This window comes from Camelus ferus, chromosome 11, assembly GCF_009834535.1.
Source record: "Camelus ferus isolate YT-003-E chromosome 11, BCGSAC_Cfer_1.0, whole genome shotgun sequence".
Lineage (NCBI taxonomy): Eukaryota > Metazoa > Chordata > Mammalia > Artiodactyla > Camelidae > Camelus > Camelus ferus.
Genome location: NC_045706.1, coordinates 16416223 through 16442916, shown reverse-complemented (window position 1 = coordinate 16442916; position 26694 = coordinate 16416223). Strand labels below are relative to the sequence as shown.

The 26694-nt window shown below is 35.7% G+C and overlaps 1 protein-coding gene across 8 annotated transcripts in view; it reads left to right on the top strand.

The window, feature by feature from the left end:
* VTI1A (vesicle transport through interaction with t-SNAREs 1A) overlaps positions 1–26694 on the top strand; it is a 341791-nt gene that overhangs the window by 51931 nt on the left and 263166 nt on the right. For 5 of the 8 annotated variants that reach the window (XM_014558237.2, XM_014558238.2, XM_032490936.1 and 2 more), the window contains exons 4-5: positions 16855–16932; positions 23356–23376. In XM_014558237.2, coding sequence (XP_014413723.1) covers positions 16855–16932; positions 23356–23376 — 99 coding nt within the window. The remainder of the gene's footprint in view (positions 1–16854; positions 16933–23355; positions 23377–26694) is intronic. The other 3 variants (XM_006183506.3, XM_032490939.1, XM_032490937.1) reach the window with 1 other exon arrangement.

Here is a 26694-nt window from a genome sequence, read left to right as displayed (position 1 = left end):
CCCCTCTCTACTTTTCTGCATTTTAAAGGTGTAATTTCACTGTTTTCTGTAGATTTTTCAATAATTATTTATTGAACTATTTCTCCTGTCTCATTTCGCTCTTCCTTCTTTGACTCCTATTACAAATATATTGGGTAACTTAATATTATTTCATAGTTCTTGGATGCTTTTCTTTTCTCTCTCTCTTTTTTTTTTTTTTTTTTTTTACCTTTGTGTTTCAGTTTGTGTACTTTACAGTGATTTCCTTTTAAGTTTACAGATCCTTTCCTTTGCTGTTTCCAGTCTGCTCTTAAGTGTATTTAATAATATCATATTTTAATAACATTTTGATACCATATTTTTTGTGCTGTCATTTCTGTTCAGTTCATTTTTATAGTGTCTACTGAAATTCCTCATCTCTTCATGTATATTGTCCATTTTCCACCATATCATTTAGCATTTTTATGACAGTTATTTTAAAATCCCTGAATGATAATCTTAGTATATAGATCATCTTTGACCATGGGTCACATTTTCATTGATTCGTCATGTGTCTTGTAATTTTTGACTATATACTGGATATTTTAATAAAGAATCAACCTCCCTCTCCCTCCCAGAAAAACAAACAGAAAAAACCTCCCTTCTGTTTCCGGGTTCTATGGTAGAGTGGCTAAGTCAGTCTAACCTTTAGTTGTGCTGTGGGCTTTTTTTTTTTCCCCCCTCAGCTTCAGTTTAATTCAGTTTAATTTGTTTTGAGGCTTGAAATAGGATTTTCCTTTTGAGCATGGCTTGAACTCTAAGCACTGGTAAGTTTCCAGAAATTTCTTTCTGCTTTTCAGATGGGCCACCATGTTTTTGATTTGTGGGAGACCCCCTCCTTCTGATTTACAGCTCCACTGCTACCTTTTTTTGAGTCTCCCGGGAATTCTCTTTGCTCTCCAGCCTTGCTCCTGACTTTGTGTATCTTGGCAGATTCTTCTCTGCCCTGCTGCATAAGCCGAGTGTTAGAGGAGTAGTTGCCTTACACTGTTTAAAGATCCAGAATGCCTCCAAGGGCTTTTTCTCAGCTCTCTTCTCTCCTACTCCAGCTTTTGGTGGCTGAAATGTTGGGATGCCTCTGAGAGGTTTCTGTCAGCTCTCTTGCCCATTCCCTAGCCTACAGTAGTCAAAGTTTCAGAATCCTTATCATGGACTTCTGATGCCTCCACCCTACCTTCAGAGAGCCAGCTGTCTTAGAATTGGGGGAGGTCATGTGAAATCCAGGGGAGCTTCTTTCTCAGAAATCCTGCCATGCCCTGAGCACTCAGTGATGACCCATAGGAAAGCATTGGTTGGTAGACCCTATGCCTCACTCTGTGGCTCAGGTTCCTCGGAATTCTAACCTCTTATGCTCACCCTGAAGCAGCCCTTAATAGTTTGTTAGAAGTGTGGTTAGGTTTAAATTCTTTTTTTGTTTGTTTGTTTGTTTGGTTTGGTGGTGGGTTATTAGGTTTGTTTGTTTGTTTGTTTAGTGGAGGTACTGGGAATTGAACCCAGGACCTTGTGCATGCTAAGCACAGACTCTACCACTGAGCTATACCCTCCCCTTAGAAGTGTGGTTGGTTTCCTCTTACCCATGTCTGTGGAGGCTTCCTCTAGTACCCCAGGAATGAGAACAGCCATGGGTCTCTTCTCTGTCTTAAAGGCTCATGGTTTTCTGGAAGGTACTTCATTTAGGTGTCTTTGTACTGTCATCTCTCTGATAGTTTTTAAAAATTATGGTTTTTGTAGTTTCTCCAGCTTGTTTGGTTGGTTAAGATGAAAGCAATGGTCTCTAGTGATCTTCTGCATTCTTTGGGAAACAGAAGTCCTGCATTGTTCTTTCTGTTGCCCCACCTCCTCTGCTTCTCTGAACAAACTGTCTTGGAGGGCTTCTGCTAGCAGCCTGATTACACCTGTTCCAACAGCCAGTGTTTCAGATAAAGCATACAGATTTTGTGCTTCCAAATGAGTCCCTCACCTTTAAGAAGTGTGTTTTAGCTGGTGCTTTTTGAGCTCAGCCATGGTTGAGTCCTCTTATCATCCTTCAGGCATTTTGTCACCTTCTACCAAGTACCTCTGCATGATCTCATCTGCTTTGGGACACCTCTCCACATATTTTGGGATTTATGAATAATATCTGTTTTCCAGTCTTGCCAAGAATGGAGACTTAAGAATATATTTGTTTTTGTTATTCAACCGCTCACCCCATCCCGGTGGGGAAGGAGAGGGAAGTGATGACCTAGAAGAACTTGTTAACTTACACAGCTGTGCTCATATTGCAAGTCCCATTTAGTCATTCCTACACAGTGTTTTTATTTCCTTTATGCAGATATGGAGACTGAGACTTAGAGAGGTTAGACACCCTCTCTTCATTCACAGAGATAATAAAGAGCAAAACTGGGATTTGAATCATAGTCTGTTTAACTCACACCATTAAATGATGTGCTGATAATGAAGCATGTTATCTTGGAAGCTTCTATGTTGTATTACTGTCTAAATTCTTTTCAGGGTTTGGGATAACATCTACAAGTATTTCCTCTGGAGATGACATATGTAAGTATTTTCTCTTGTAGAGAGAGCACCAAAGGGTAAATGGGAACCTAAATCCGCAGAAAACGTTGAGGGTCAAAGCGGAGAAAATCAAGTTCAGATATAAGTAAAAAGAGTCAAAAGAAAAAAAGACCAAAAATGGGAGGCAAAATTGAGTCCCAAGGGCCAGGGGGAGCTGGAATAGATCGGCAGTCTGGTCTTTATAGTCTGGAGTTTGGGTGAACTGGGAGCAGAACTGAAGTGGCCACGTTGGGCATCGGTGTGTGAGGCTATCTTAAAATAAAGACTTGAGGGGAGCAAACCCAGAGCTTTACATGCTAGATGAACAGACTCCTTGGCATTCTCAATAATAATTATTATGATTAGAGCAGTTATTTTTCTTTAATTTCTAGTATGCGGTAAGCACTATTCTAGCTGTTTCACAAACTTCATTTCACTAGACCTGAGGTACACAGGGGTTCAAGAACTTGTTTATTAATCACAACTAGAAAAGGAAAAGGCTGGGATTTGAACCCAGGCTCATCAGATGCCTAAATTGGAGGCCTTTCTAATTTATCATAGTTTCTTCAAAGGACAAGAAAACAAATTTAAAAGAGTAATAGTTACTAGCCTTAAAACTCGAATAAAAATTAGTGTGTATATATGATGTTAAATGTGTTCAGAGCAGACGTAAGAGAGAACAGAAAAAGAGGAGTGGCCTCCTTAGCCTTACAGATCATAAAATTGGGTACACTTTGGTTCATGAGAGAATCTGTGAAGAATCTAATGTCCATCTCTGAGTATTATTGGGGTTACCATGCCTAAAGATAATTCAGAGAAAATTCTGGGGTGGGCCCCTCAGATGATTAAAGGGTTGGAAAATTAGGCAGATGAAGAAGGTTCCTGGGATCATTTCCCTGGATGGAAAGTTGTGGAGTTGTTAAGTGTCTTCAAGTCTGTGAAGAGCTGTGATGCCAAGCGTGGCCAGCAGGTGTTGTTGGGCTCTCCTGCATGTGTAACAATAGTACCATAGATTTAAATTTAATTTAGGGAAGTAACTCCTGACAGTCATCAGTGATTGTTGGTAAGCCTCATCTGTGAAAGTTAAGGGACCTCCTTCCCGAGGTCTTTATCAGGTACATTCAGTGTGCAATGACATCAGGGAGCAAGGCGCACTAGAGGACCTCTCAAGGTCCCTTCTAGCCCTAAGCTTCTATTATTATCGCATATTTATAGAGCGCCAGAATTGGCTGTGTTCTTTTCAGAGAATGGAATTACATTCAATCCCTGTCCAGGGCTATCACAGTCAAAATTAGACAGATCAGCGATACTTTGGTTGCCAAATCAAGTCAAAGTTTAGTGGGCATAGGTCTAACTATGTGAGAGTGTGTGTTCTCTTCAAGAACATTAGGGAATGATCTAAGAGTATAGTAAAAGATCTTTAGTTAGTGTAAAACACTCCAATGAGATTTGTATTAAGTTCCTCTAGGCATTTTTATAAAATAATAATAAAATAATAATAATAATAATTTATTTTTAAGCAATTTAATTTAGAATTATTGTCCTCAAAACTTTATTCAGAATGAAATGTAGGAGAAAAAGAACTGTATTTTGTTGGCAAACTATTTTAAGTTGTAGATAATATTCTGTTCTTATGAGCTGGTAACTTTGAGCTTCTCTGACCGTGACCATTTAGAGTCCATTCTAATAGCTAAACTACAAAAGAAAATTGTGTTGCTAATTTAAAACGAGCAAATATAATCCTGTATTTTTACTGAGAAAAGATAATGGAAAACACTATCATATACAAAAAAATTAACAGTTTAAATTGTTTGAATTTGAAAGGAATAATGTTCTCATATTTTTGTTTAACATGAACGATTGTCTGTCTAATCAAGGATTTATTTAGACATCTAGCTAATCTCAGGCATTAGCTAGTTGTAGACAGTTAGCTTATGAAGAGCCTCTACTTCCCTCTCCCACTAATCTTTTCACACTTTTAAATCACTTTAAACTTTTTATTTGGAACTAATTTCACACTTTCACAAGATTTTAAAGAACAGTACAAAGAACATACATATACTCTTTACCTGGATTTACTTATTAATATTTTGTTCCATTTCCTTTATTTTTGTATGCTTTCTCTATTAATCTTTTCCTCTCTGCATCTATGTCTACTTTTTTCTGAACCATTTAAGAGTAACTTGCTTACATCATGCATATCTGTTCATTTTTTTAAAGTAATGCAATTTGATAACTTTCTTCAAAGTAAAAATAATTTTTCTCGGATAGCTCTATTATTTACCAAAATGTAGAGGCAACTTGGAGCATTATATTCTACCTTGCTTTTGTCCTGCTGTCTACTTTAACTACTATTCATGGCTCTTTTTCATGCCTTATATCAGGAGTATAGTATTTTGTCAGATTGTCCTTTAATGAAATCTCAAGTCTTGACATAAGCACCTGTTGCTACAAATGCCATAAAATGTTATAGCTTTGTTATGTAACATATTACAGAATTTTGTAAAATGCGAAGTTCTTGTTATATAATTTTAATTGAAGAAAACTCATTTTCAGAATGTAAATATTTGCATTTGAGTAACTGAATTAATTAGATTTCTATTTAGTAAAATTACATGAGTTCAATTGGAGTTTTTGACCTTTAAGGTTATTTTCTATTTCAGCTTGATGTGGATTTACAGGGCTGAATTTGCACTTTTGCTTTCTTCCCTCCCGGCAGCTTCTGATTCCACAAGTCTCAGACTGAAATTCACTGAAAGAGTAGCTCCATAAGTTCCAGAATGAAGATGAAACTTTTAGAAAAGGGAATGGGATTCACTTCAAACAAAAATAATAGGGGAGGGGATTAAACTATTTGATATACTGTTGGGCAAATTGATGTTATTTTTTAAGTTTGAGAAGTTTTATTGCTGTATTTTTATTGATATAATTTATCAGCATCTTTAGTGTCTGAGATTAACACCAACTTAGAATGAATCAACTCTGAATACTTTTCCAAATAGTCTGAGATATGCAGGAGATTGGATGTAGCTGGGATGAGGTCAGGTCTCTAAAGTTTTCAGTTGTTCTTTGTGAATGTTGAAGGTGCAGGACCGGACTCAATTTGGGCTTAGGGAGAATGATGGTTTTACTGCTCAGATTGACTGTTGTGTGGCATCACCTGGATTCCCAGGACTATAGGTCAGAGAATAAACTCAAAATGCAGCACAATGTCAGCTTCCTCATGTAGCCATTGAATTTTGACTTGGAATTTTATTAGAAAGCCTCATTCTCTTCTGATAACATATCATTCCTCTCTGTTAGTATTTTTCTCTATGTTTATTAGTATTAAGTATATTTTATGCTTACTTTATGTTAGACCACCACCAGAAAAACTAGACAGAATTCCAAGAATATTTTTCTTTCTGGAGCGTGCGCGCACACACACACACACGCACACGCACATGCACATACACACACACAGAATATGCAATCTATAGTAATTCTTATTCATTTGAAATACTGCAATTTGTTCCTGTCAGTAGAGGATAGGTTTGTTGTTTTAAATTGCTGGGTTTTGTTTTTGTTGGCATGTTCCTCAATACAAATTGAATGGCTGACAAAAATCTATTTGTATGACAGTTCAATCTAGATATGTGCCCTCTGTTGCCTAATGGTACAATTTGGGGTCTCAGAGATAAAAGCCAACTGAATGCCAGGCTTGTAGCAAAGCTTCTTCATGCAGATAACAGAAATAATCCATATTCCTCAGGTCCACGAATCAGACAGACAAAGAAGAAATATGCATGAACATCATCTCATTTGAAAGGGTGGTCTTTTAGCTTCTATATAATAAAAAATAGGAATATCAAACTTAGGAGAACAGTATAGTAGCTGATATGAGATATGCCTGTATTTGAAATTAAAGAGAAATGTGGTTTTGACTTAGAAAGTTGGAGAGAGGTCTACTGCTTAGCATTTTCCCATAGTGTGTTGGCTTTTGTCGAATGAATTTGCTTTCTATTTTAACATGCCTATTCTGAAATAAGTTAAATCTTTAGACAGTGGTTCTTTTATAGCTTTGATATTCTGCTACAGATAGGGTTGAAAGGGTCTCCTCTACTTTCCAAGATGAGGAACTGAGAATTTATGCCTATTGACTTACATCTGCCTAAAAACATGTCAGTCTTTCCATACAAGTATCTGTCAAATATAATCATGTAGAAAAAGAATGATGAAATATGTGGTAACAACAATTCTGAGGAAAGAACTGGGACTAGTGCATAAGGTAACAGACATCCTGGAAATATGGCTAAGAGCCCCGGTTGTAGATATTCTGAAAAATAAGAGTTTAATCCATAGCACTTAGTGATTGGATTTGTAGAGTAATGAAGAGAATTGGATAATTTTTAGGATTTTTATCTGGGTTGACTATGGGCATGGTAACACCGTACATCAAATTAGGAAAAACAGGAGGAGAAGCAGTATATAGGAGAAAGAAAATGCCCCCACTTTGTCTGTGTTAAGTCTGAGATGCCTTTAGATTATCTAAGGCATCAAGTAGGATTTAGATTTATGCAGAAAACATGTCTTTGCCAGCCTCTAGGTGGTGGTTAGAACAAAGGACATAGATGAGATCATTCAGATGAGTGAGAAGAGAGCTAAGGATGGAGACCTAGGACAGACTGAGAGAGAAGTTATGATGAAGGAGACCAAGAAGGAGAAACCAGAAGGATAGGAGGAATTTCAAGGGAGGAAGGTGTAACTGCTAAGGAGAAAGTAGGCAACAGTGTCAGATGCTATCGAGAGGTCTAATGAAAAAACGACTGATTCATACTTGTATCAATTAATGAGTGAATAGACAGCTCTCCCATGCAGAAGAATGCCAGATAATTATACAGACACTCCTCTCTCAAGGAAGTGGAACATAACTCCCTACTCCTTAAATGTGGACTCTGCATAGTGCACACAGTACAGGAAGGGGAAAACAGTAGCTTTACAGTGAAGAAACCTGGTAAACCCCTCCCCAGCCAGGTGATCAAGGTCAGCATCAACAGTGCTAAGTCATGTTGACAGTCTGTACCTTTGATATGATGTTGATGAAAATAGCCCTGAGCCTCCTCTGTGGTCTCCCTCCCCAAAACACATAGACCTCAGAACAGTGATGCAAAAAAATCAGACAAATCCCAACTGAGATACATTCTACAAAACACCTGACCAGTGCTCTTCAAAACTGTCAAGGTCATCGAACACAAGGAAAGTCTGAGAAATTGTCATAGTCAAGAGAAGCCTCAGGAGACATGACATCTTAATGTAATGTGGGATATTGGATGGTGTCCTGGAATAGGAAAAGAACATTAGGTACTAAGGAAGTCTCCAAAAAATACAGATCACAGATTATAATAATGGGTAATAGTGAACAACTGATTCTTCCATTGTGACAAATGTACCATACTAATGTAAGATGTTCATAACAGGGTAGACTAGGTGTAGGTTATATGAGAACTCTCTGTACTATGCAACCTTTCTCTAAATCTATAACTATTCTAAAAAAACATATTTTAAAATGATTTTGCCCACTAGGAAGTCACTGGTGTTCCTGGGGAGTCCTGTGGCATGGTAGAAAAACATCCAGTTTGTTGTAAGTTGGGAAGTGGCTGGAATAGGAATAAGTGGAGTTAGTGCTTGTAGAACACTCTTTCAAGAAGCTTGATTTGGAAAGGAAGGATAAAGAGAGGTTGGACAATAGGTGGGGAGAGTCATATAGGGTGAAATAACCTTTTAAAATACATAAAGTTGGGGTACACTTAAAAATGTTTGTATTCTTAAAGGAAAGAACCAGTAGAGAGTGGCACATTGAAGATACAAGAGAAAGAACATTTACCTGATGAAACAAAGCCCTTGAGTAGGCAGAATTTTATTCTATTCAGCTGAAAATGGAGAATCTTTTAGAATCATAAACATATGAACTAGGTATGAATCTTCATATTTACTCTATTGTATTTTATAGTTTTGGGTGACCCTGATATAGAAGTAATCTTCAAAATATTTCCATAGAGAATTGGGGCTAGAAGAGTTTTATTGCCTATGCATCACAGTTTTATTGGCTATATTCATTAAGCATTAAAAGGTATACTGTACACCTCTGAATTATGAGCACTGTAACTTCACTGTAACAGCATATTCTTTAATAAAGTAGCTGTCACAACATGGGTCCAAAAGGAAGTACCAAGAAAAAAAATATTGTAAAAATTGTTTGCCTATAAAATGACTGGTTCCAAGCTAGAATTTTAGAGTAACCACTTAGGGAGTCACCAGATCCCATGGGTAAGCTGTCAGTTCTTAACACATCTTAATAACCAGCATGGCTCCTCTCCTGCCATGTGGGTAGATTATTGTTGCTTTATGGTGCAGCCTTTGAAGATTAATCTTGAAACATATCTAAGTTACACCCATAGGTGTGGTTGTGACTCACTGTCTGAGATCAGATATTTTATTCCATCAAAGAAAACATTCTACCTTAAGCATTTGTCATCCTTGAACTTTCAGATTTATTGTTGTCAATATTCCAGATGTTGACAACAGTGTATAAACAAAGGTTTGTTTGTTTGTTTTGGAGGAGACTGACAAGAAACGAAGTCTACAGACTAATTCACTTTATAGCTGATGATGAGTTCAGAGAAGTAGGTGAATGGTACAGCCATCCTTGCCCTGGGGACTGAGTGATAGGTCACCCCAGTCCGTCTTGGTGCTATAGTGAAGTGAAAGAGCACTGGCACTGGGAAGTGGATCCTGTCCTTGTGTTCTTGTTCTGCCCGGGCTTCCCCAGGTGTGTGGTTTTAGGTAGATCACCCATCTGGCTTAGGACCCCTCATCTCTTAAGTTTGCAGGCTGGTCTGGATGATGCCTTATGTCACTGTCCACTGTAAGATTCTGTCATTTATATGATAACCTCAGTGTCAGTTACACAGAATCCTCAAGATCATTTGTTCTTGGATGTCTAGATTGCTTGAAATTATGACTGTGGACAGATTTTCAAGGAATGAGTCACTTTTCCTTCCTCATGTTAGGCACATTACAGAGGGAAACCTAGATACATCTACATACTTTATTTCAGTAGTTCTTTTAAAAAGACAAATGAAGCATCTGTTTTATAGCATTCATTTATCAGAGTGTCATTCTCCAGTGGGAATGTATAGGGTATTTATATATCATTATCAAATAAAATAATGAACATTTTGATATTTTGATTATTTCAAGTAGAGTTATTTTATATCGAGAAAGACTTTAAAGAATTAGACTTCCTCTACTGCACACTTACACTATTCCAGATGTTGACAACAACATCTGGGCATTCTATCATGAGTTGAGTTTCTGAGTGAAGTAACTTAACTACTGATTGACAAGCTAACATGATTTAAGACACAGCCACACTGTGTTCAATAGCAGTGTCAGAGTTGTAAACTGTAAGCATATGCAAGCAAGTGGGGCCATGATGCTAACTCTCTCAAGTTGCATTTTGAAGCACTAATGCTAAACTTACATTTCAGGGGTAAGTTTAGAAATGCTGGAGGAGGAAATGAAGAAGTGCAGTTATATGATTTCTGGGCCCTCTGTTTTGCAAATCATTAAATGATGTAGCGGCAATGTGGTCAGAGTTCCTAGTATAAATAAAAGTCAATTCTAGCATTGTGAAAGACAAATAGAGTCATTCCATATGGATTGCATATGGGTTTGTGTGTATCTATATGTGTGTGTATATATATACACACACAGCTATAACCTCATCGTATGCAAATAAACATTCACATATGATGTTAAAGTTAAATTTAAAAAATTAATTAAGAGAAAATATGGTATGATCTATTATTTACAGCCAAAACATAAAATATCCTTTTCAAACATGTAAAATTTTTTGAAAGTATAAGCAAAAATAATGAATGAGAATGACTGTAATAGAAAGACATTGGTATTTAAAAAAAAATTTTTTTTTGAACTTTTTCTCTGGTATTACATACTCAAGAACAATAGGTTATTTCAGTGTTCTCACGGGAACCTGCTTTTCCAACTGCTGGAAGCCTAGCAGCAAGGCGTGTTAGTATTTCCCTCTGGTGGCTTGCATATGGTCCATTGGCCCTGAGTTTATGATAGATAGAAAGTGTTCTTTCCCTTTATTAATGCTACAGTATTGGTGACATGTGGCATGTGCACTTTCCAGCGAATGAGCTTGACCTTTAACTCTAAACAGTCCCTTGAGCAAGGGCAAGCCATGTTTAGTGTAATGATCACTTAGAAGAAACAGATTGGAATTTACTTTCTCTGATAGTATTAAAGAAATGCAGTAAAGTTTTTTTTGTTTTTTTTGTTTTTTACCATTGAACATCATCCCAAAATTGTGGCATCATAAAATAGGGAATGGGGCAAAACACTGTAGTAGTAGAATTACTGGATTTAATAATATGAATTTTTTAAAGCTGCTTTTGGTATCTACTGGCAAATCGTCTTCTAGGAAGGATGCAGTAATATATATTCTCAGTCATGTATGTGTACTGGTTTTATCGCAGCCTTTCCAATATTATCAACTAAGGTTTAGTTGAACATCCTTTGCAGGGTTATCACATCCAAGGTATTATGATTGGTTTCCACTTGTTTCTAATATTTAAATCCTCACAAAAAGCCCTGGGAAATAAATATTGTCACCACTGTTTTAGAGATTGAGGAAACTGATATTCAGAAAACTTAATTTGACCAAGATCACATACTGAAATGTTATCTCTGTTCTTTTCACTCATGCCCTGTGCTTTTTCTTCCTAACAACTTTCCAAAGATCAAGCATTTACCTAACAGTTTACTTTGCTTTCCCCATATCATGTGACATGTTATGTTTTAATCTTAAATCGCTTTTTGCTAGAAGTTAATATAGCACAGGGAACACTGTAATAAACACAATTTCATAAATTCCTTTTTATTTTTTCTCCAGAATTTAAGTTTCCTGTCCTGTATTGATGAGCCTTTTTAAGTCCTGGGTCAGGGGTGGAGTGAGGATAAAAAGCTGAAATTGCCAGTGAAGAAGTAGAAGTGAGGTTAAAAATGGAATGCTTTGTGCCAAAGATAGATGCGTTTTAGAAAATGCCATGTGGGCATTACGGAAGTATGCTATTATTTAATTAGAACCAGATAAAATTAGGTAAGAAATGAATGCCAGCAATTATATGACTAGCTAATAAATATAATTTCACGGTATTCTGTAGCTATCCCAAACTGTTAATTATAACAGGAGCAGTTAAATTCTTTAGAGCAGTTAAATTCTTTGGCTATGAAAGCATAACAGTTTTTAATAGATGTATCACCTGGTAACCTTGGGCATTATTAAAATATATGGAGATGGAAAGACATGGTAGAAGCAATGGAAAAGTCTGGCCAGACTGGGTAATTTGTTTGAGACCTAGGGAGAAATCTATTAACCATTTCTTCTATAGACCAATTTGATTAGGAAGTAGGACAAGCTGTTCTTTCATTACTTACCAAAACCTTACTGCACTTTGTATCAATTATTTGGCTGTCTGCAGCACATAGATTAGAATAAAGGGCTTTCTTAGTGTTTGTGAATGTTGCGGATTGCTGATTAGTAATTAAAGTCCTGAATGAAGAAAATCAGGCCAAAATTGAATGGGAATGAGAAAGTCTTAATTCTGTAATACAGATGTTAGAAACAGATTGTCTTGAGCAGCCCATTCAACACAGTGACATTCTACACAGCCACGGAGTGTTTGCCTCCTATGTAAAACTCAAGTCGAATGCCTGAGAGGTTGTTTCCTCTCCCGTGCCTTATGATGTAGCTGTATGGGTATTAATTTAGTGAAATATCCTGTCTGCCAGGTGTGGGAATGAGCTGATTTTATTGTAATACCAGATCATTACTTAATTCATATGCAACAGAGTGCAGCACATGGAAAGCATTATAAATCTATTTACAATGTGGCTGGTCTGATGATAACATTGTATTAAATTCCCAGGTGAGGCAATTTAAGCAATTGCTTTGCCATGTGCACGCCATGGAAATTAAATTCTTATATACGCTTTAGTAATAAACCAACTTCATTGTTATGCTTATGCTAGTAGTGGGTGCTAGGATCCTCATTCTGGTTATGTATACTCTGTTTCACATGTAGAATCATACAGGAGGTGGTACCACAGATCACAGTTCTTAATTAGTTTAAGCTAAGTTAATTCATTTTGTTTCTGGTTTAGCATTGCCTGTCCAGGAAAACATTCAGCTCAGTTGGGAAATGTTAAGGTCAAGTAGATAGATTGTTTCAAGCCAAATTTCCAGGCAGAACTGAGCACGTGTATCTGTTTGAAATTGGCTTTAAGAAAATCAACCAATCAGTATGCAAACGTTCTGTTTCATCCAGTAAAAACTGCTTGGAATTTGAAATTCTCGCTTTCATAACTAAAGACTCACTTATGTCATCAGTTTAAAATAGCCATTGAAACTTTGTGCAACTAATGTGTTAGGGATAACAATCAGTCATTAATTTGTCATTTTTTTTACGGTTCATATACGACCTGTAGATTTTTCTGTTCAACTGTCTAGTCCTCCAAAGTATATAAGTTAGAAGGAATAAACTTTACACAAATACACAACTTAAAGTGAGGAATGCCTTTATATTTAACAGTCTGTGTGTGTGTGTGTGCGTGTGTGTGTGTGTGTGTGGCAAATATTGTCAGTTGAAGCTTTTCCACCCTTATGGTACAGATCCGAAATTGCAATAGATTACAAACTGCAGAAAGCTTCTGTCTTCTCTGGAAGCCACATATAAAGCACCAGTAGACAGTAGTAACTGACAACTAAGACTAAAAATGTTGACAATTTCTTGATTTGCCTGGTTAGCTTATGTATAGAAGTCATTAACTATTTATAAAATGCATTATGAATTGGGTTCCTTCAAACTGTAGCTGAGTGTGTGACATTTCCAGCTCAAATTCTCATGCTTGCATTTGGCTAAAGTACAGAAAGTACAGATTTTATACAGTTGATAATAAAGTAAAAAATAGTTTATCAAGATACAGTAGATGTTTCACTTTCATTAACTTTGAATCTTCCAAATTAAAGTATGACATAGTACTTAGTGATGTAGAGTGAAGTTTTAAAAAATTCCACAAAAGGTAAAATAGTTTATTGGTATTTTGGAGGAAAATTTCATAAAATAAGCAGTTTGTCATTCAAAGGAATTGGTCTTTTTTGGTAATCAGCTTAGTGATGATCCTGTAGGCTAAATTAGAGTTAATTAGAATCAGCTTACTTAAAATTTCAAACCGTAAAAACTTAGGAGAAAATACCAATATTGGCATTTAAATATAATTCTTAATAAAGCAAAGTCTTATTTTCTTTTAATTTTTGTAAACCGATACTTGAGTGTAAGGAGTTCTATTTTATTAGTTGTGTCCTTTTCATGAGGACCTATTTCTGATATTTGAAATAAGATATCTTTTCATTCTTTAAGAGAAGTCAGTTGTATCAGAGACCATTTTATTAACTCAGCATATTGTTTGCTTAATTACATCCAGGAAGCCATCCAAATGACCAGCTTTTACCATCCTAATGGTAAAGAATGACATTTACAGGGACTACCCTTCAACTGTGGCTAAATCTTTAGTTCTCCTCTGTTGCCGAGCATGTACACCCTTAATTGCTGGTTTTCAAAAGCAATGGATTCTAACCAAAACAAGATTAGATATTTAGGGATACATGTTTGTAATTTTCTTCTTTTGAAGTAGAGTAAATCAAAATAAGGATATAATGTAACTGAACAATCTATGCCAATTTGTTGGTATTTTGGTGAAAAAAGGGAAAAACAAAAACAATCTCCATATGATATTCTTGCATACTGTGGAATGTGTTAGTCCCCCATAGTGATGAAATGAATAATTAAAAAGGCAGCTCTGATAACACAGCCTGTTTAAAGGTTCTCATTTCCTTTAATGCTGTAAAATACTTTTGCTTAGCTAGTTTGAAACTACTGTAGCAGGGATCTCCAAATGGGCAAAAGAAAGGTTTGGCTTGATTGAAATATTGTATAAGACCATGAAGTGTATTGTCCTTATAATTTAGCAGTTTTCAATATAATTCTATATGAAGTCAATAGAAATAGCTAATTAATAGTAGCTTCAGTAAATACAATAAGAGAAGATGTTCAATAAGAGAAGCTGTTCGCGGTGGTATGAAGCCTGGCATGTTCACAAACGAATGACTTGGGTCACTCCTGAATAGTTAAGACATCTGATAGAGATGTCATTACTGACCTCAGGCTAATGACCAAACTTTTCTATTTTGTCATTTCTGCAACATTGTTGGTTTCATTTATCTCCTTCCAGACTTATTGCATTTGCCAAGGTATGAGATACACACTTGTAGCAGGGAAGGGAAGCTTCGGGTAGAGACTCGGGGCAGGAGGGGATGCCACCGTATCCTTTATAACATTTTGCAATTTTTATATTTTTTTCCTGAGTATATTCAGAGGGTAATAAAATAAGGAGGAAATTTTGTGCAGTAGAGTGAGTCCTGAGCTGTAAGTCAGGACCACAGGGTTCTACTCTCCATTTAACCAAAGCTTTACCTTTAGAATTCCACAAGACTTATTTTTTTTTTCTAGAAAATAAAGGGATGTTTAGGTTTATTTTATTTTTATTTATACCCCATTCAGCCCTCTTCAAGCAGATTCTGCAGGAGAGCTAAGCCCGAATGCCCTAAGGCTTCTATTCTGTGTAATGAACTAAACTCTCTCTTATATCCCATCCTTGGGAGAATTGAGAAAATAGCCACTGAAATAATTTTCTGTGTTTTGTGGTTCAGATAAGGAACCCCAATTGAGAAAGGCAACTTTAAAATGATTTAAAATCTGTGAGTTTTTCATGTCAAAAGTCCTTTTAAATTCTAATATAATATGATTTTGTGTTTAAGATATTATGATCTCTATGTAGCAGTGTTCCTCATTCACTGGTTTAAAAATCTAATTAAAAATCTTGTTGACTTCTGCTCACGGATTATGGCTAGTCCTTTTAAACTACAATAATTTTTCATATCACAGTTGAGCAGGTAAGAAATTTTAAGTCCTAAACTATAGACTCCAAGTGAGAAAAGATTACTGTTTCCCAACAGCCATTTTTTAATTGAATGTTTTTTGCTTAGTTAGTTCAGAAGCAGGAAAAGACAGCAAAGTAACCTGTAAATCTGCATTTGGGTCTGAAATAGTGATGCTGAAGTAGGATCTGAGGATGGCACTCTAGCTTCACAACTAATTTTCAGAGCCTTTTAGCTTTTCCAAATGTGTGCACGGTTAGATAATTCATGAATTGCTTGCAGACATGTCCCTCTGACTTTACAGGTAAAGGTAGATTTCTTGTAAAACAAAATTTCAGTGTGGGAAATATCAATTCATAGCCTGCTTGTCTTTATTTATAGAAATTGTGAAAAGTCGACTCATAGCCTATTTGCCTTTATTGACCGGGATTGGGAAATTTAATTTGTTTTAACACACACACACACACACACACACACACTCTCACTCTCTCTCTCTCCCTCTCTCTCTCTCTCTCTCTCTCTCTCTCTCTCCCTCTCTCTCTCTCTCTCTCTCTCTCTCTCCTCTCTCTCTCCTCTCTCTGTCTCTCTCTCTGTCTCTCTCTCTCTCTCTCTCCCCCCCCCCCACTACTTTTCCTTAGGCAGTTATTTTTAGAGGACTGGAGACATTAAAATTATTGTTTGGAAATGGGATGGGCTTTTAAAATTCCACCTCTTTCTGGTTAGTAACATCACAATGATGAAGGAAATATGGATGTGCTATTTTCCAGGCATTCCAGTGTATAGTTGGAGATAATATCCCAGAGTTAGAGATTTTAAAAGACCTATATTGTGTAGTCCATTTCCTGCCACAGTATTAAAGACCCTCATATACTCTTGTTTTAATTACAATCCGGTGAGTGTTGCAGATAGACAGACAGCTGTATTTCCTCCAGCTTCATGGTCTTATTTGAATGACTCTGTATGGAATAATACATCAGTTCGGATCTGTTAGTGAATATTAATAGACTACTTACACAATGCAGAGTTTTCTTTCATTACTGGCCTTTGAAAAACTTCTCATTTACATTAAAACTTCTCAAGTTCAAGAACTTTGCACAATTTTGGTTTGCAGATTTTAGCAAATGGGTTTCCATTAGGGGGCTCTCGAGGTTTGAGATGATCAGCCTTGATACCAATAATGCTTCGAAGCCTTTACTTTCTAACATTCATCTTGCTCTCTCCCTTTTTGTTTTGTTTTATAGAAAAGGTCACGGATCGCCTACAGTGACGAAGTACGGAATGAGCTCCTAGGGGATGATGGGAATTCCTCAGAGAACCAGGTAGAATGCTAATCAGGAAGGCCCGGTGGGTGGCTGGAGGGTGAAGGAGGTCACTGGCACACTGGGCTCTCAAGCTGCTCCGTAACAGTATTAGCAGCAACTCATGTGGAAGCGATACTGTTTAATGCAAAGCTGGAGTCTTAATCAACTTCAAAATGTTTCTTGGAGATCTTACATTTAACCCTTTACCTTGTGATCACTGTCTGCTATCTTTTAAAAAAATCTTTTCTTCTCTTTTCTTTATTATTTAGTACTTAAGGAATAACTTGAAACACACTGTTTGCAGACAAAGCCAAGGTCTTCACCTCAAACACATGTAAAAGGAATAAAAAAGTACATAATGCAGCTTTGATAATAATGCAGTATAATTAAATCAACACTTGCAGCAAAACAAATGAAAGTAAGCTTTCAAAATTCGACAGGGCAGCTCAGTCTCCTATTGTGTAGCTTCTTAAAAAATATATTCACCAGAATGCAAATTGTAAGCACCAGGGTGGAACTTGGATACTCACACAGAGGTCCTGCCCCTGTTAAATAATGATGATGGTGATGATGGTGATGGTGATGACAGTGGTAGTAGCAGTAATAGGAAAAGTCTTTTTGCAGTTTAAGATCCGCATAGGCAAAAATTAAGATACAATTTCTTCTTAAAAGGGCCTTACAACTTGGCTGTCAGTTCTCACTGGATCACACAGTAGTGTCATGAGTCTAATTAATGTCCCACTTCTTTCTTTGAATTAATACTGCAGATTTCATTAATTCATGTAGATAATATTTATGACTTTAAAAAAAATGTTTCAAGAACCTCAGTGTAGAGATGATTTTAAAAATGTCTCAAACAGCCCTAGTGATTGATTCTCTTTGACACTTTTAAAGAAAATAAGTGATGGGGAACTTCAGAAGCAAGACCTGAATGTGTTTATTAATGTTACTTTGGCAAGTCTAGTAAAGGTCTCTACTCTGCCTAAATAAAAATGAACATAAATCATTCATTGAGTAAACCAAAACTTTAATAAGATGGTAAAAGATAATGTATTGATACACATTATAAAAATTGCATTAATAGTATTTACCATTTCAAATAGAGTAAAAGTCTATATATGCTGAATCTATAATACTATCTCCTAAAATGTTAATATTGTAAATAGGGTTGTTGTTTCTGTGATTAAAGCCCCCATCTACCCACCTCCCTAAAAGGAGTAGAATCACTGAGCTGATTATGTTTGTTTTTGTAAAGGTCCCACCTCCTCCACTATTCGGATGTTATCAGCTTGAGTTCAGACATGTAAACACTCTAAGATTTGACTTGGGATTTCGGCTTCCCTGATTGAAATGTGAGAACAGCTAAGGGAAAAAAATATAAGGAACACATCAAACATAAAAGAGTGATGCGATAAAGGAGTTTTACTCATAATAGATTAAATAACGTGAGGATGAGAGGAAAAAATATTTTCTTCCTATCTTAAGTGAGATTTAGATTGCTCATACCTCTTGAGTGAATTATAGTTTTATTTTCTATCTTTACTGCAAAAAAAGCACTGTCTTTTTTTGCCAAAAAAAAAAAAAAGAAGTGAATACGTAGTCCCCATGTCAATTCTTTAAAAAGCTATAGATCTTTCCTTCATTTGAAACTACTGCCTAATGTAGAGGAAATAGAAAGGAAGGGGGTGTTTCTGTCTAACTCAGGCTCCTTTATTGTAATGGATGTTACAGTTCTGTGACAGGGATCCTTTTTTTTTTTTTTTTTTTTTTTTTTTGAAGCATGTTCACTTCTCTTAATGGACATTTTATGTGCCTAAAACATTTGCCTTACGTACATATAAGTGTGACTTTTTTATGCCTAAAGAAAACTATTCCACAAAAATAGATTGAGTTCGCATTTTCTGAATTTTTAAAATTCTATTCCTGTCACTTTAAAGTGATTACTCAGAGATTTCCCCTGGACTTGTATAAATCAAACTTACAAATTCTGAAAGTGCTTGGAGACTCTGAAGTTTAGTTGTAAGGAGCTGTCACTTCAATAAATAGAGTATGATAAATTATTGTCATGAGACTGTGTAACTGTTAGATTATTACTTACGTGAACTTTTCAGTCAAATTTGACTCAGATTTGAAACTTTAGAGATTACATTTAAATTTTTAGATATTCTGTTATCAAATGTAGCAAAATTTCCATTTCATAATGTAGTCTTTAAATTTTGTTTTGAGACTCTTTATCACAATATAGGAATTAAAATCCCTATAACTATAACACATCCTTAACCAGGAATGGTCACTTGAGGATAACTCTTTATTCTGCATCAGTATTCATTCAGACTATGGAATCAAAACAGAAGCCCTTTCTTTAAAGAAACAAGAGATTTATGTTGGCTTTTGTTGACTTTTGATTTTAATTTTTGTAGCTCAGTGGCTGAGCTTTTTTCTGGGTAGGATCACCTGCTAATTATATAAGAAAATATTTTCTGCACACAGATAAGTATATTTTTCAAGTTAATTGTTGATAAATTGATTTTTCAGAACATGTTGGCCATGTAATATTTATGATAAACTTTTAACATACAGGGAAAACTTGGAGATAAACAAAATGAGACAAAAATAGCAATATTTGTTTAACTAAAATTGGGATATATCTCAATTTTTTAAAAATTATAGATCAGAAAAGAAAAATAATAAAGAATTAATAGTGATGGTTGCAAATAGATAAAATAAACTAAGTACTGGCTGTTTAGTGATTTTTGATGCAATATACACATCCTCCCTTTAGTGACTGCTTTGCAGATTTAGATAAATGTGACTGCCATGGCTATGATTTCTCATTCTGCCAATTTATAATGCAATTTTTAAGGCATTTAGAGCCTGGCAGTCAATACACATAATTATAAAATGCCAATTAACTATAAAGTATATTAATTTACTCTTATATATATAAAAATATTCTTGCCACGATTAGAAATATCAAAATTTAAAAAATTAAAAAATTTTCAAATGTGTTTTAATGTCCTTCATGCCATGCACAATTTATTTTATTCCAAGTTAATTGCTTTGTATAAATTCATCTCTATTATATTCATTTCATACAGTTAAATACAGCTCATCCTTGATTTACAAAAAAGGGACAGAATTACCTACTTTGCACATTCAAGTATTATTGGATCTTTCCAAGGACTATTGTCTTAGGCATTATCATTTTGTTCTTTTACTGTGTCGTATTTTCCATTGCATATGACATTTTAATTTTTTGAGAGAATTCTTTCTTGAAACGTAGTGATGCTGTATTTAGAGTGGAAACTTTAATAGCTGTTAACTTGATTTAGTTTCATGAAAACCATTCTTAGGAAAGGAAAAAAAAATCTTACAGAATTAAATCCCCTTCATAGTGAAGTATGATAATGAGGCAAATGTTCCAAGCTCTATTTCTGAACCCTAATAATGTCTATATGCAAAGTTTCCATATGCAATATTATATTGATCAGTGAATAAATCTGAGTAAGTGAAATTTGAGTAAATCCTAAATAGAAGGCTCAAAAAATATATAAAGAGTGGGATATTTCTAAACGTGTGGAAATTTTTGTGGTAAAGCAATATTCAGCAGATATGATTGCTTAATTTTTTAATGTAAGGTTCTCTTAAGTTCCGATTTGGGCTTGCTGTGCATAAAGTGTGTCAAACTTCAGCTCCAGACTAGGGGGTGAAGTCGGTCAATTTAATTCCCCAAGATCTAAAGAAGGTCGGTATCATTTCATATAGCCCTGGCAGAGCAGATCATTACCAGGCACAAATCTGTTCGTTACGTGCTGAGGGTTTATAGCAAAATAAATAGACTGTCATCATAAGTTCAGAAAATTGTGTGTTCGACCCACGATAATGTGTAAAGGGCGTTTAATAGAGTTCAGCATTTATTCGTTATCTGTATGCGGACAGAGACGGCAGTCGCGTTATCAGCTTTAAAAAAAAATTGGGGAGTTCTGGGGGTCACGTGACGCCCCTCACACACAGAGGCGCGCGCACGAACCCTCCCAGGCTCCGCAGTGCAGTTTTGATTTTAGTCACAGCAGAAGGCTTAACCACAAGAGATTCCACTGGTTCAAACCAGCGTAAACCAGATTTTTTCAGCCCACAAAGGAACAGATTACCTCTTGTATCAAATTCTGCATTGGGGGGAAAAATCTTTGTTTCAAAAAAGATGTTGATTATCATAACTCAACATGGTGGCATGGCGCACTTTCATGTCGCCTATGACGGAACTCGTAACTCGGGAAAAGACGAAATCACCATTTTCAGTCTAGCCTAAGCATTGTTAATTTTCAAAAATAGACCATCTTTTGTTTCCTTGAATGAGACCTCTCGGACTAACTAACAGAAAAAAAAAAAAAAAGATAAAGATTAAAAACCCTCCCATTACCTAGCTTAGCTACAAATCCGGTGTAAAGCTGGGATGCAGCCATGCAGCACAAACAAGATAGAACGTTTTTTGTTTGGAACCTATTGAAAAAACAAATGGGTAGCATTTTTAAACACTCATTGATTATGGCAGGGTGGCATGGCCCAAATGGTCTCTATTGCTGAAGAGTAGTTTTAAACTTTGGCCCTTTAAGTATCATAGTCAACTGAAGGCTGGTGCCCCCAGAAAGAAAAAAAAATAGCTGTGCGATCAATTCCCAGCTCAGCTCTTCCTGAGAATTAATGTTTACCGTTTTCTCCCATGATGTTTGCATGGCAAAGAGAAAGATTCCAGTATGTGATAGGCCAGGTATTTTAGTTTAGAATTTTACTTCTTCTGGAGAAGAATTGTAACTTTTCACATGAAATGAGGAGATACTCGACCCGTATACACTCTGGTTGCTGAGGGAATGAGTAACGAAAAGTAATGACAACTTTGTGCGTATTTTTGAAAGGATATTAAAAGTTTCTTTTTCACTAAATGCGCTGTAAGACGTTATGTAATAGATTCTATGACCTTTTCAAATAAAAGATTCATAACAGATTTGAAACCTCATTCTTGTGTACTTGAAATATTTTTCAGATAACAAATGAAATAAACTATGCTGGAATACATATTACCTTCCTTGAACTGGTGACAAAAACAGCATTAAGCATTGAAAAATCCGGGCTATAGAAAACATGATACTTTTAGAAAGACTTATAGTGAGCAATTCATGGCACGTTTCTCCCAAAGCAATAGTTTAATTTATTGGCCTGCATATGTCAAGTGTTATAACAGATGTTACACATATTTGGATGCTTAGAAATTATCAGTTGTAGACCTGAATTGCTGAGGATGCAAATTTCAGACCTAGAATGTGGTTTATAGTCTCTTACAATGTAGGTTTTAGTTTCTATTCATTGTGGAAACTATGGCAGACACCTCAACTGTACAGTGATATTTGTGGTTTAGAACATAGTGCTGTCAAACACAAAAACACACACACACACACGCACACACACAGAGTGAACTAGATATATGGTTATATCCATTTTCTAGTTTGTAAACAGTTAAGCAACTGGTTTTATCTGTTATATATAAGGCAAATAGAAAAATATTCTACACAGGAGAATCCAAATGTTATCGTGCAAGAGTTTACTAACAGGTAAAGAGTGATTTTTGGGTTTAACTTTGGTCAAAATAGACTATAGTACGAAGGAAGTGAGATGCTTTGAGATGGCCCATTTGATAAGATAAATAAAACTGAGAAGTGAAGAAATTTCAGACATTGAAATAAAAACACCATGTGATTTCAGTAGCCTCTTAAAACAAAAACCTGGACATCGATGCCATTATATACAACATTTCTAAGGATAGTGAAATATTTTCTGATAATCTGTCCTAAATATTATCCATCCTGGCATGCTTTATTCCCAATTAAAATAATGTTACTTCCAAAGGTGATCCTATTACTAGAGTGGATACAAGTATAACATTAACATAACAGTTTGTGGTTTAAATACTTATTGGGACAAAAGCATGAACTATTAATCATGTTCATTTGGAGGTAAAATCTGAAATCAGTTGTCAAGATTCAAAATAGAGAAACATCCTGAAAACTTGTACATACAAAACCTCTTCAGTGGTTCATTCTTAGAAGAGAGGAACAGTAAACTTGTTTTCTTTCTTTATAATATAGACTTCTATGAAGTCGTTCCCCTTTATTTCATGATGGTGTCTTAGATGTACTTTAAAAGAGAATTTCACACTATTCTCTTTGTTTAATGTGACAGTGTGAGAAAGTGATCTTTATTCGTTCAAAAAACTCTGCATGTAGTCTATGCTTAGGTTCTTTTAATGTGTTTGTCTGTGATTTTTAAATGCTAAACATGTAAACAGATAAATTGTCAATGTTAATTCTGTATCCTGTCACACAACTGATCTTTCTTTCCTGCCATTTCTTTCCTTTTTATCTTTTTTTTTGTGCATTCATGTTGCAGTTGATAAAATTACGTGAAGAGGTGAGTACTTCCTAGCTTGCCGTGTTTTTTTTTTTTTTTTAATTCTGCTTTTCCCTATAAAATTGAGTTTCTAAATCTGAAGTAAGATCTTTAGGTTCATTTTTCCAGGAAAATCTACACATAGCGAAAGTATTGATTATATTGTTTAGAAATGTTCTCTGCTGACTGTCTTTATAAAAACAAGTATATCCTAATCATGCTTATCACAGTGATCATTGTTTGCTAACTTCAAAGAAAATTCCTATTTTAAAGACCAAGTCGGGGAGGAAAAATAAAGGAATATCTTAAAACTATACCTACGTGTAGTTTTAATGTAGACCAGCTTCAGATTTGTTTTATTTGTACTCATTTCTCAAAGGAATCAATATGATTAAAAAAATTTTTTTCTGACATTCTGATTTACTTTACTGAAAACTATTTTTAAATAAACTCCTTTCCCTCAAGCTAAAATTCTAAGATGCAACATTAGATACCATGAGTCTATTATCCTTTTGGGGGAACACACGCATGTTATAAATGCCCTGCTAGTCTGTGTACACAGATACCTAAGAATAGCCAAAGCTTTCCTCATTGTTAAACACTTTCCTTTTTGTAGGAAATAGCACCCAAGTGAGTTCTCATTTTTCTGAGTTTGCTAGTCTGTTTCATAATACAACTTCAGACTTTTTTGTGGCCCAGCAAATATTTGCACCAGTGTTTATAATTTTATCCCTGTATGGATGAGGGATGTGGAATGCTTCTCCTTCTTATTTTTTTAATTTGACCAAACTTATCAAATATGCTTTGCTACTCTTTTCAGAGATGGAGTTGAGTTCTGTTACTTTTATATTAGTGCATAAAACAAAGGCCCATAGTGCAATTTATAAATTGTCTAATTGCTTATTGTAATAGAGTACTGTGAATTATTTTCAAGTTTAGATTGACTTCGTTGTTGAGATTTTCCTAGAAGTTTTTCTTATTGGTGTGTCATCATTCTCTAGGTGATGTGAATGCTAATTTAGAGGTTTGTAGAGAGTGGTTTTCAACAACTCTTCTGATTTAAGGTGCGTTAGTGATGCCTTCCTCAGTAAGAGTAATAACGATATATAAAATAAAGGGTGAAAATACACAAAACCCTCCCCCTCCAACCTTCTTGTGTTTTTTGTCTTCCTTGCATGGAAGCAGATATATATATACACTAAATGAATATTATCGAATGCAGTTTTGATGTATAAGATTATTCTCGAGGTGAGTGATACATCAGCTCCATTCTTCTGCCAGACTGTATGTATTTGCATCTGCTCAGGCTTAGGTGAAGAATCACATGTTAATGCGGCTAACAATAGCCTTGAAAACCACTATGTGCAGAAACTACATGAAGCCCTTTCCCTTGAATCTAGCAATGAATAGAATTAGTAAATTCTTGTGCCTTAGTACCATCAGCATCATCGACAGATTTATTTTTTTAAGCTGAATTGTGTGGACTTAGAAATCTTAATTCTAAAAGCGGAAAACGTCACATCTGCATTTCTTTTAAAATATAGTCCATCATCGTTCTATGACTTAATTCTTTTCTTGTGCCTATAGCAACAGTTTCATCAGTTATGCTCCTGGAATGCATGTTTCCCAGACTGTAACCTGAAATGGACTTGTACTCAGAAGAATTGGATCACTCAACTCATAGAATAATAGATTCTGAAATACTCTTTTAACAGTCTTTGATACAGATATAACATTGATATTTCCAGAATGGGTTACGGCAATGACACTGATTTGGTTTAGGGTTTGCTCTGAAGTGATTGTTTCTCAGCCAGGATTCTAATAGTAATCACACAGTGAACATACCCCAAATTTCTTCCTGGTACCTGTCCTAAGAAGACAGGCACTCGTATGCTTCAAAATAGGATGTTTTGTTGTGTTTGGAAACAGAGTATGCCCCTGTCGCTTCCTTGTGATGCTCTTTTTGGGCTCAGCTCTGGAAACAGGGCATGCTTGGAGGCAGACTGGTAGTGCACAGGGAGCTGAACTAGTGGTGCCTGTGCCGAGCTCTCCGTTTGAATCCTGCGTCTCCAGCTCGCCACTTTGCACAGCTCCTCACACAAGTTGAGCTGTGTCTGAAGCTCCTGCACAGCTTCACTTGCCTGCTTTGAAAAGGGCTGAGAAGAGGGTGAGAGAATGAGTTTGGGATGGAGTGTGGGGGCAAGTTGAAAGCATCAGCTGCTACTGTAGTGTATTTCCTTTCATTTTCAGAGACCAGGGCAATGCACAACTAAGGGAACAATGTAAATAGCACAGCTGTTACAAGAACTTGATTTTAGCTTGACTTAAGTGAAGAGGTTCCCAAATACAAAGTGAGGTCCTGCTGGAAAGCTGCTGGTAAACTGATAGTCCTCTTGTGTGCAGATTTACTCTGATAAAATTGAACTGTCCTGAAGAAGAGTTACTTCCTTAATTTAGAAATATGCATTTTTTTTAAAATAAAAAGTTCTTTTAGAAATTGTGCTCCCCACTATAGCCATACACTGAATAAGCTGATTTGGCTCCCTTTCATGGAATCCCCCAAATCATTCTACATTTAAATACTTTGTTTCCTGTATGATATGTTATCTTGTAATTAGACTGTCCATTTCCAGTACTGAGCTTTGATTTTTTTAAAAAAATCTACAGTAGCTAGATGTTTTCTTTTAGTTTAGGGATTTCATCCAATATGAAATTGAACCTGAAATCTTTGTTCTGATATTCTGGATTAAAATTCACATTTACTCTTAATTTCTTTTTAGAGAATCACCGATTTGAAATCAAGTCCTTTGTTGAGATAGAAAACAATATTCAAGGAAGGGAAGAACAATTCCTACTCCTAACACCTGCACGTAGGCAGAATTAGGCATAAGAAAGCTATTTTTGACAAGCTAAGTGAAGTGTTCAGTTTTATTTAAGAATAGTCATTAATGCCAAACACATAAAGCTCCTCTTGCTTTTCTCTTTCTCAATTACAACCTTTAGTGATTTTGCATTTTCGTGATATCCACTTTCCTTCCTTCCTCCCTTTTATTTATTTAGCTTTTTTTTTTTGGCAGAAGGAGGGGTAGTTTTTCTCTTAATTTCTCTACTGTGTAGTAGACAACTCTATTAATTATTATAGACTGTTGTTGCAGCTTTCCTGACCTTCACATCAGGTCCTATCTCTCTGTTCTAAATGCATTGTTTTAATGATTCTTCCCGCCACTCCCCCCCAGCACTTCCCCCCAAAAAAAAATTTCAAGGAAAGCTTTGATGTGGCTTTAGCTGCCTCCAACGTCTGGCCGCATCTCAGATGTGTCACCTATGCCGGGAGGGAAT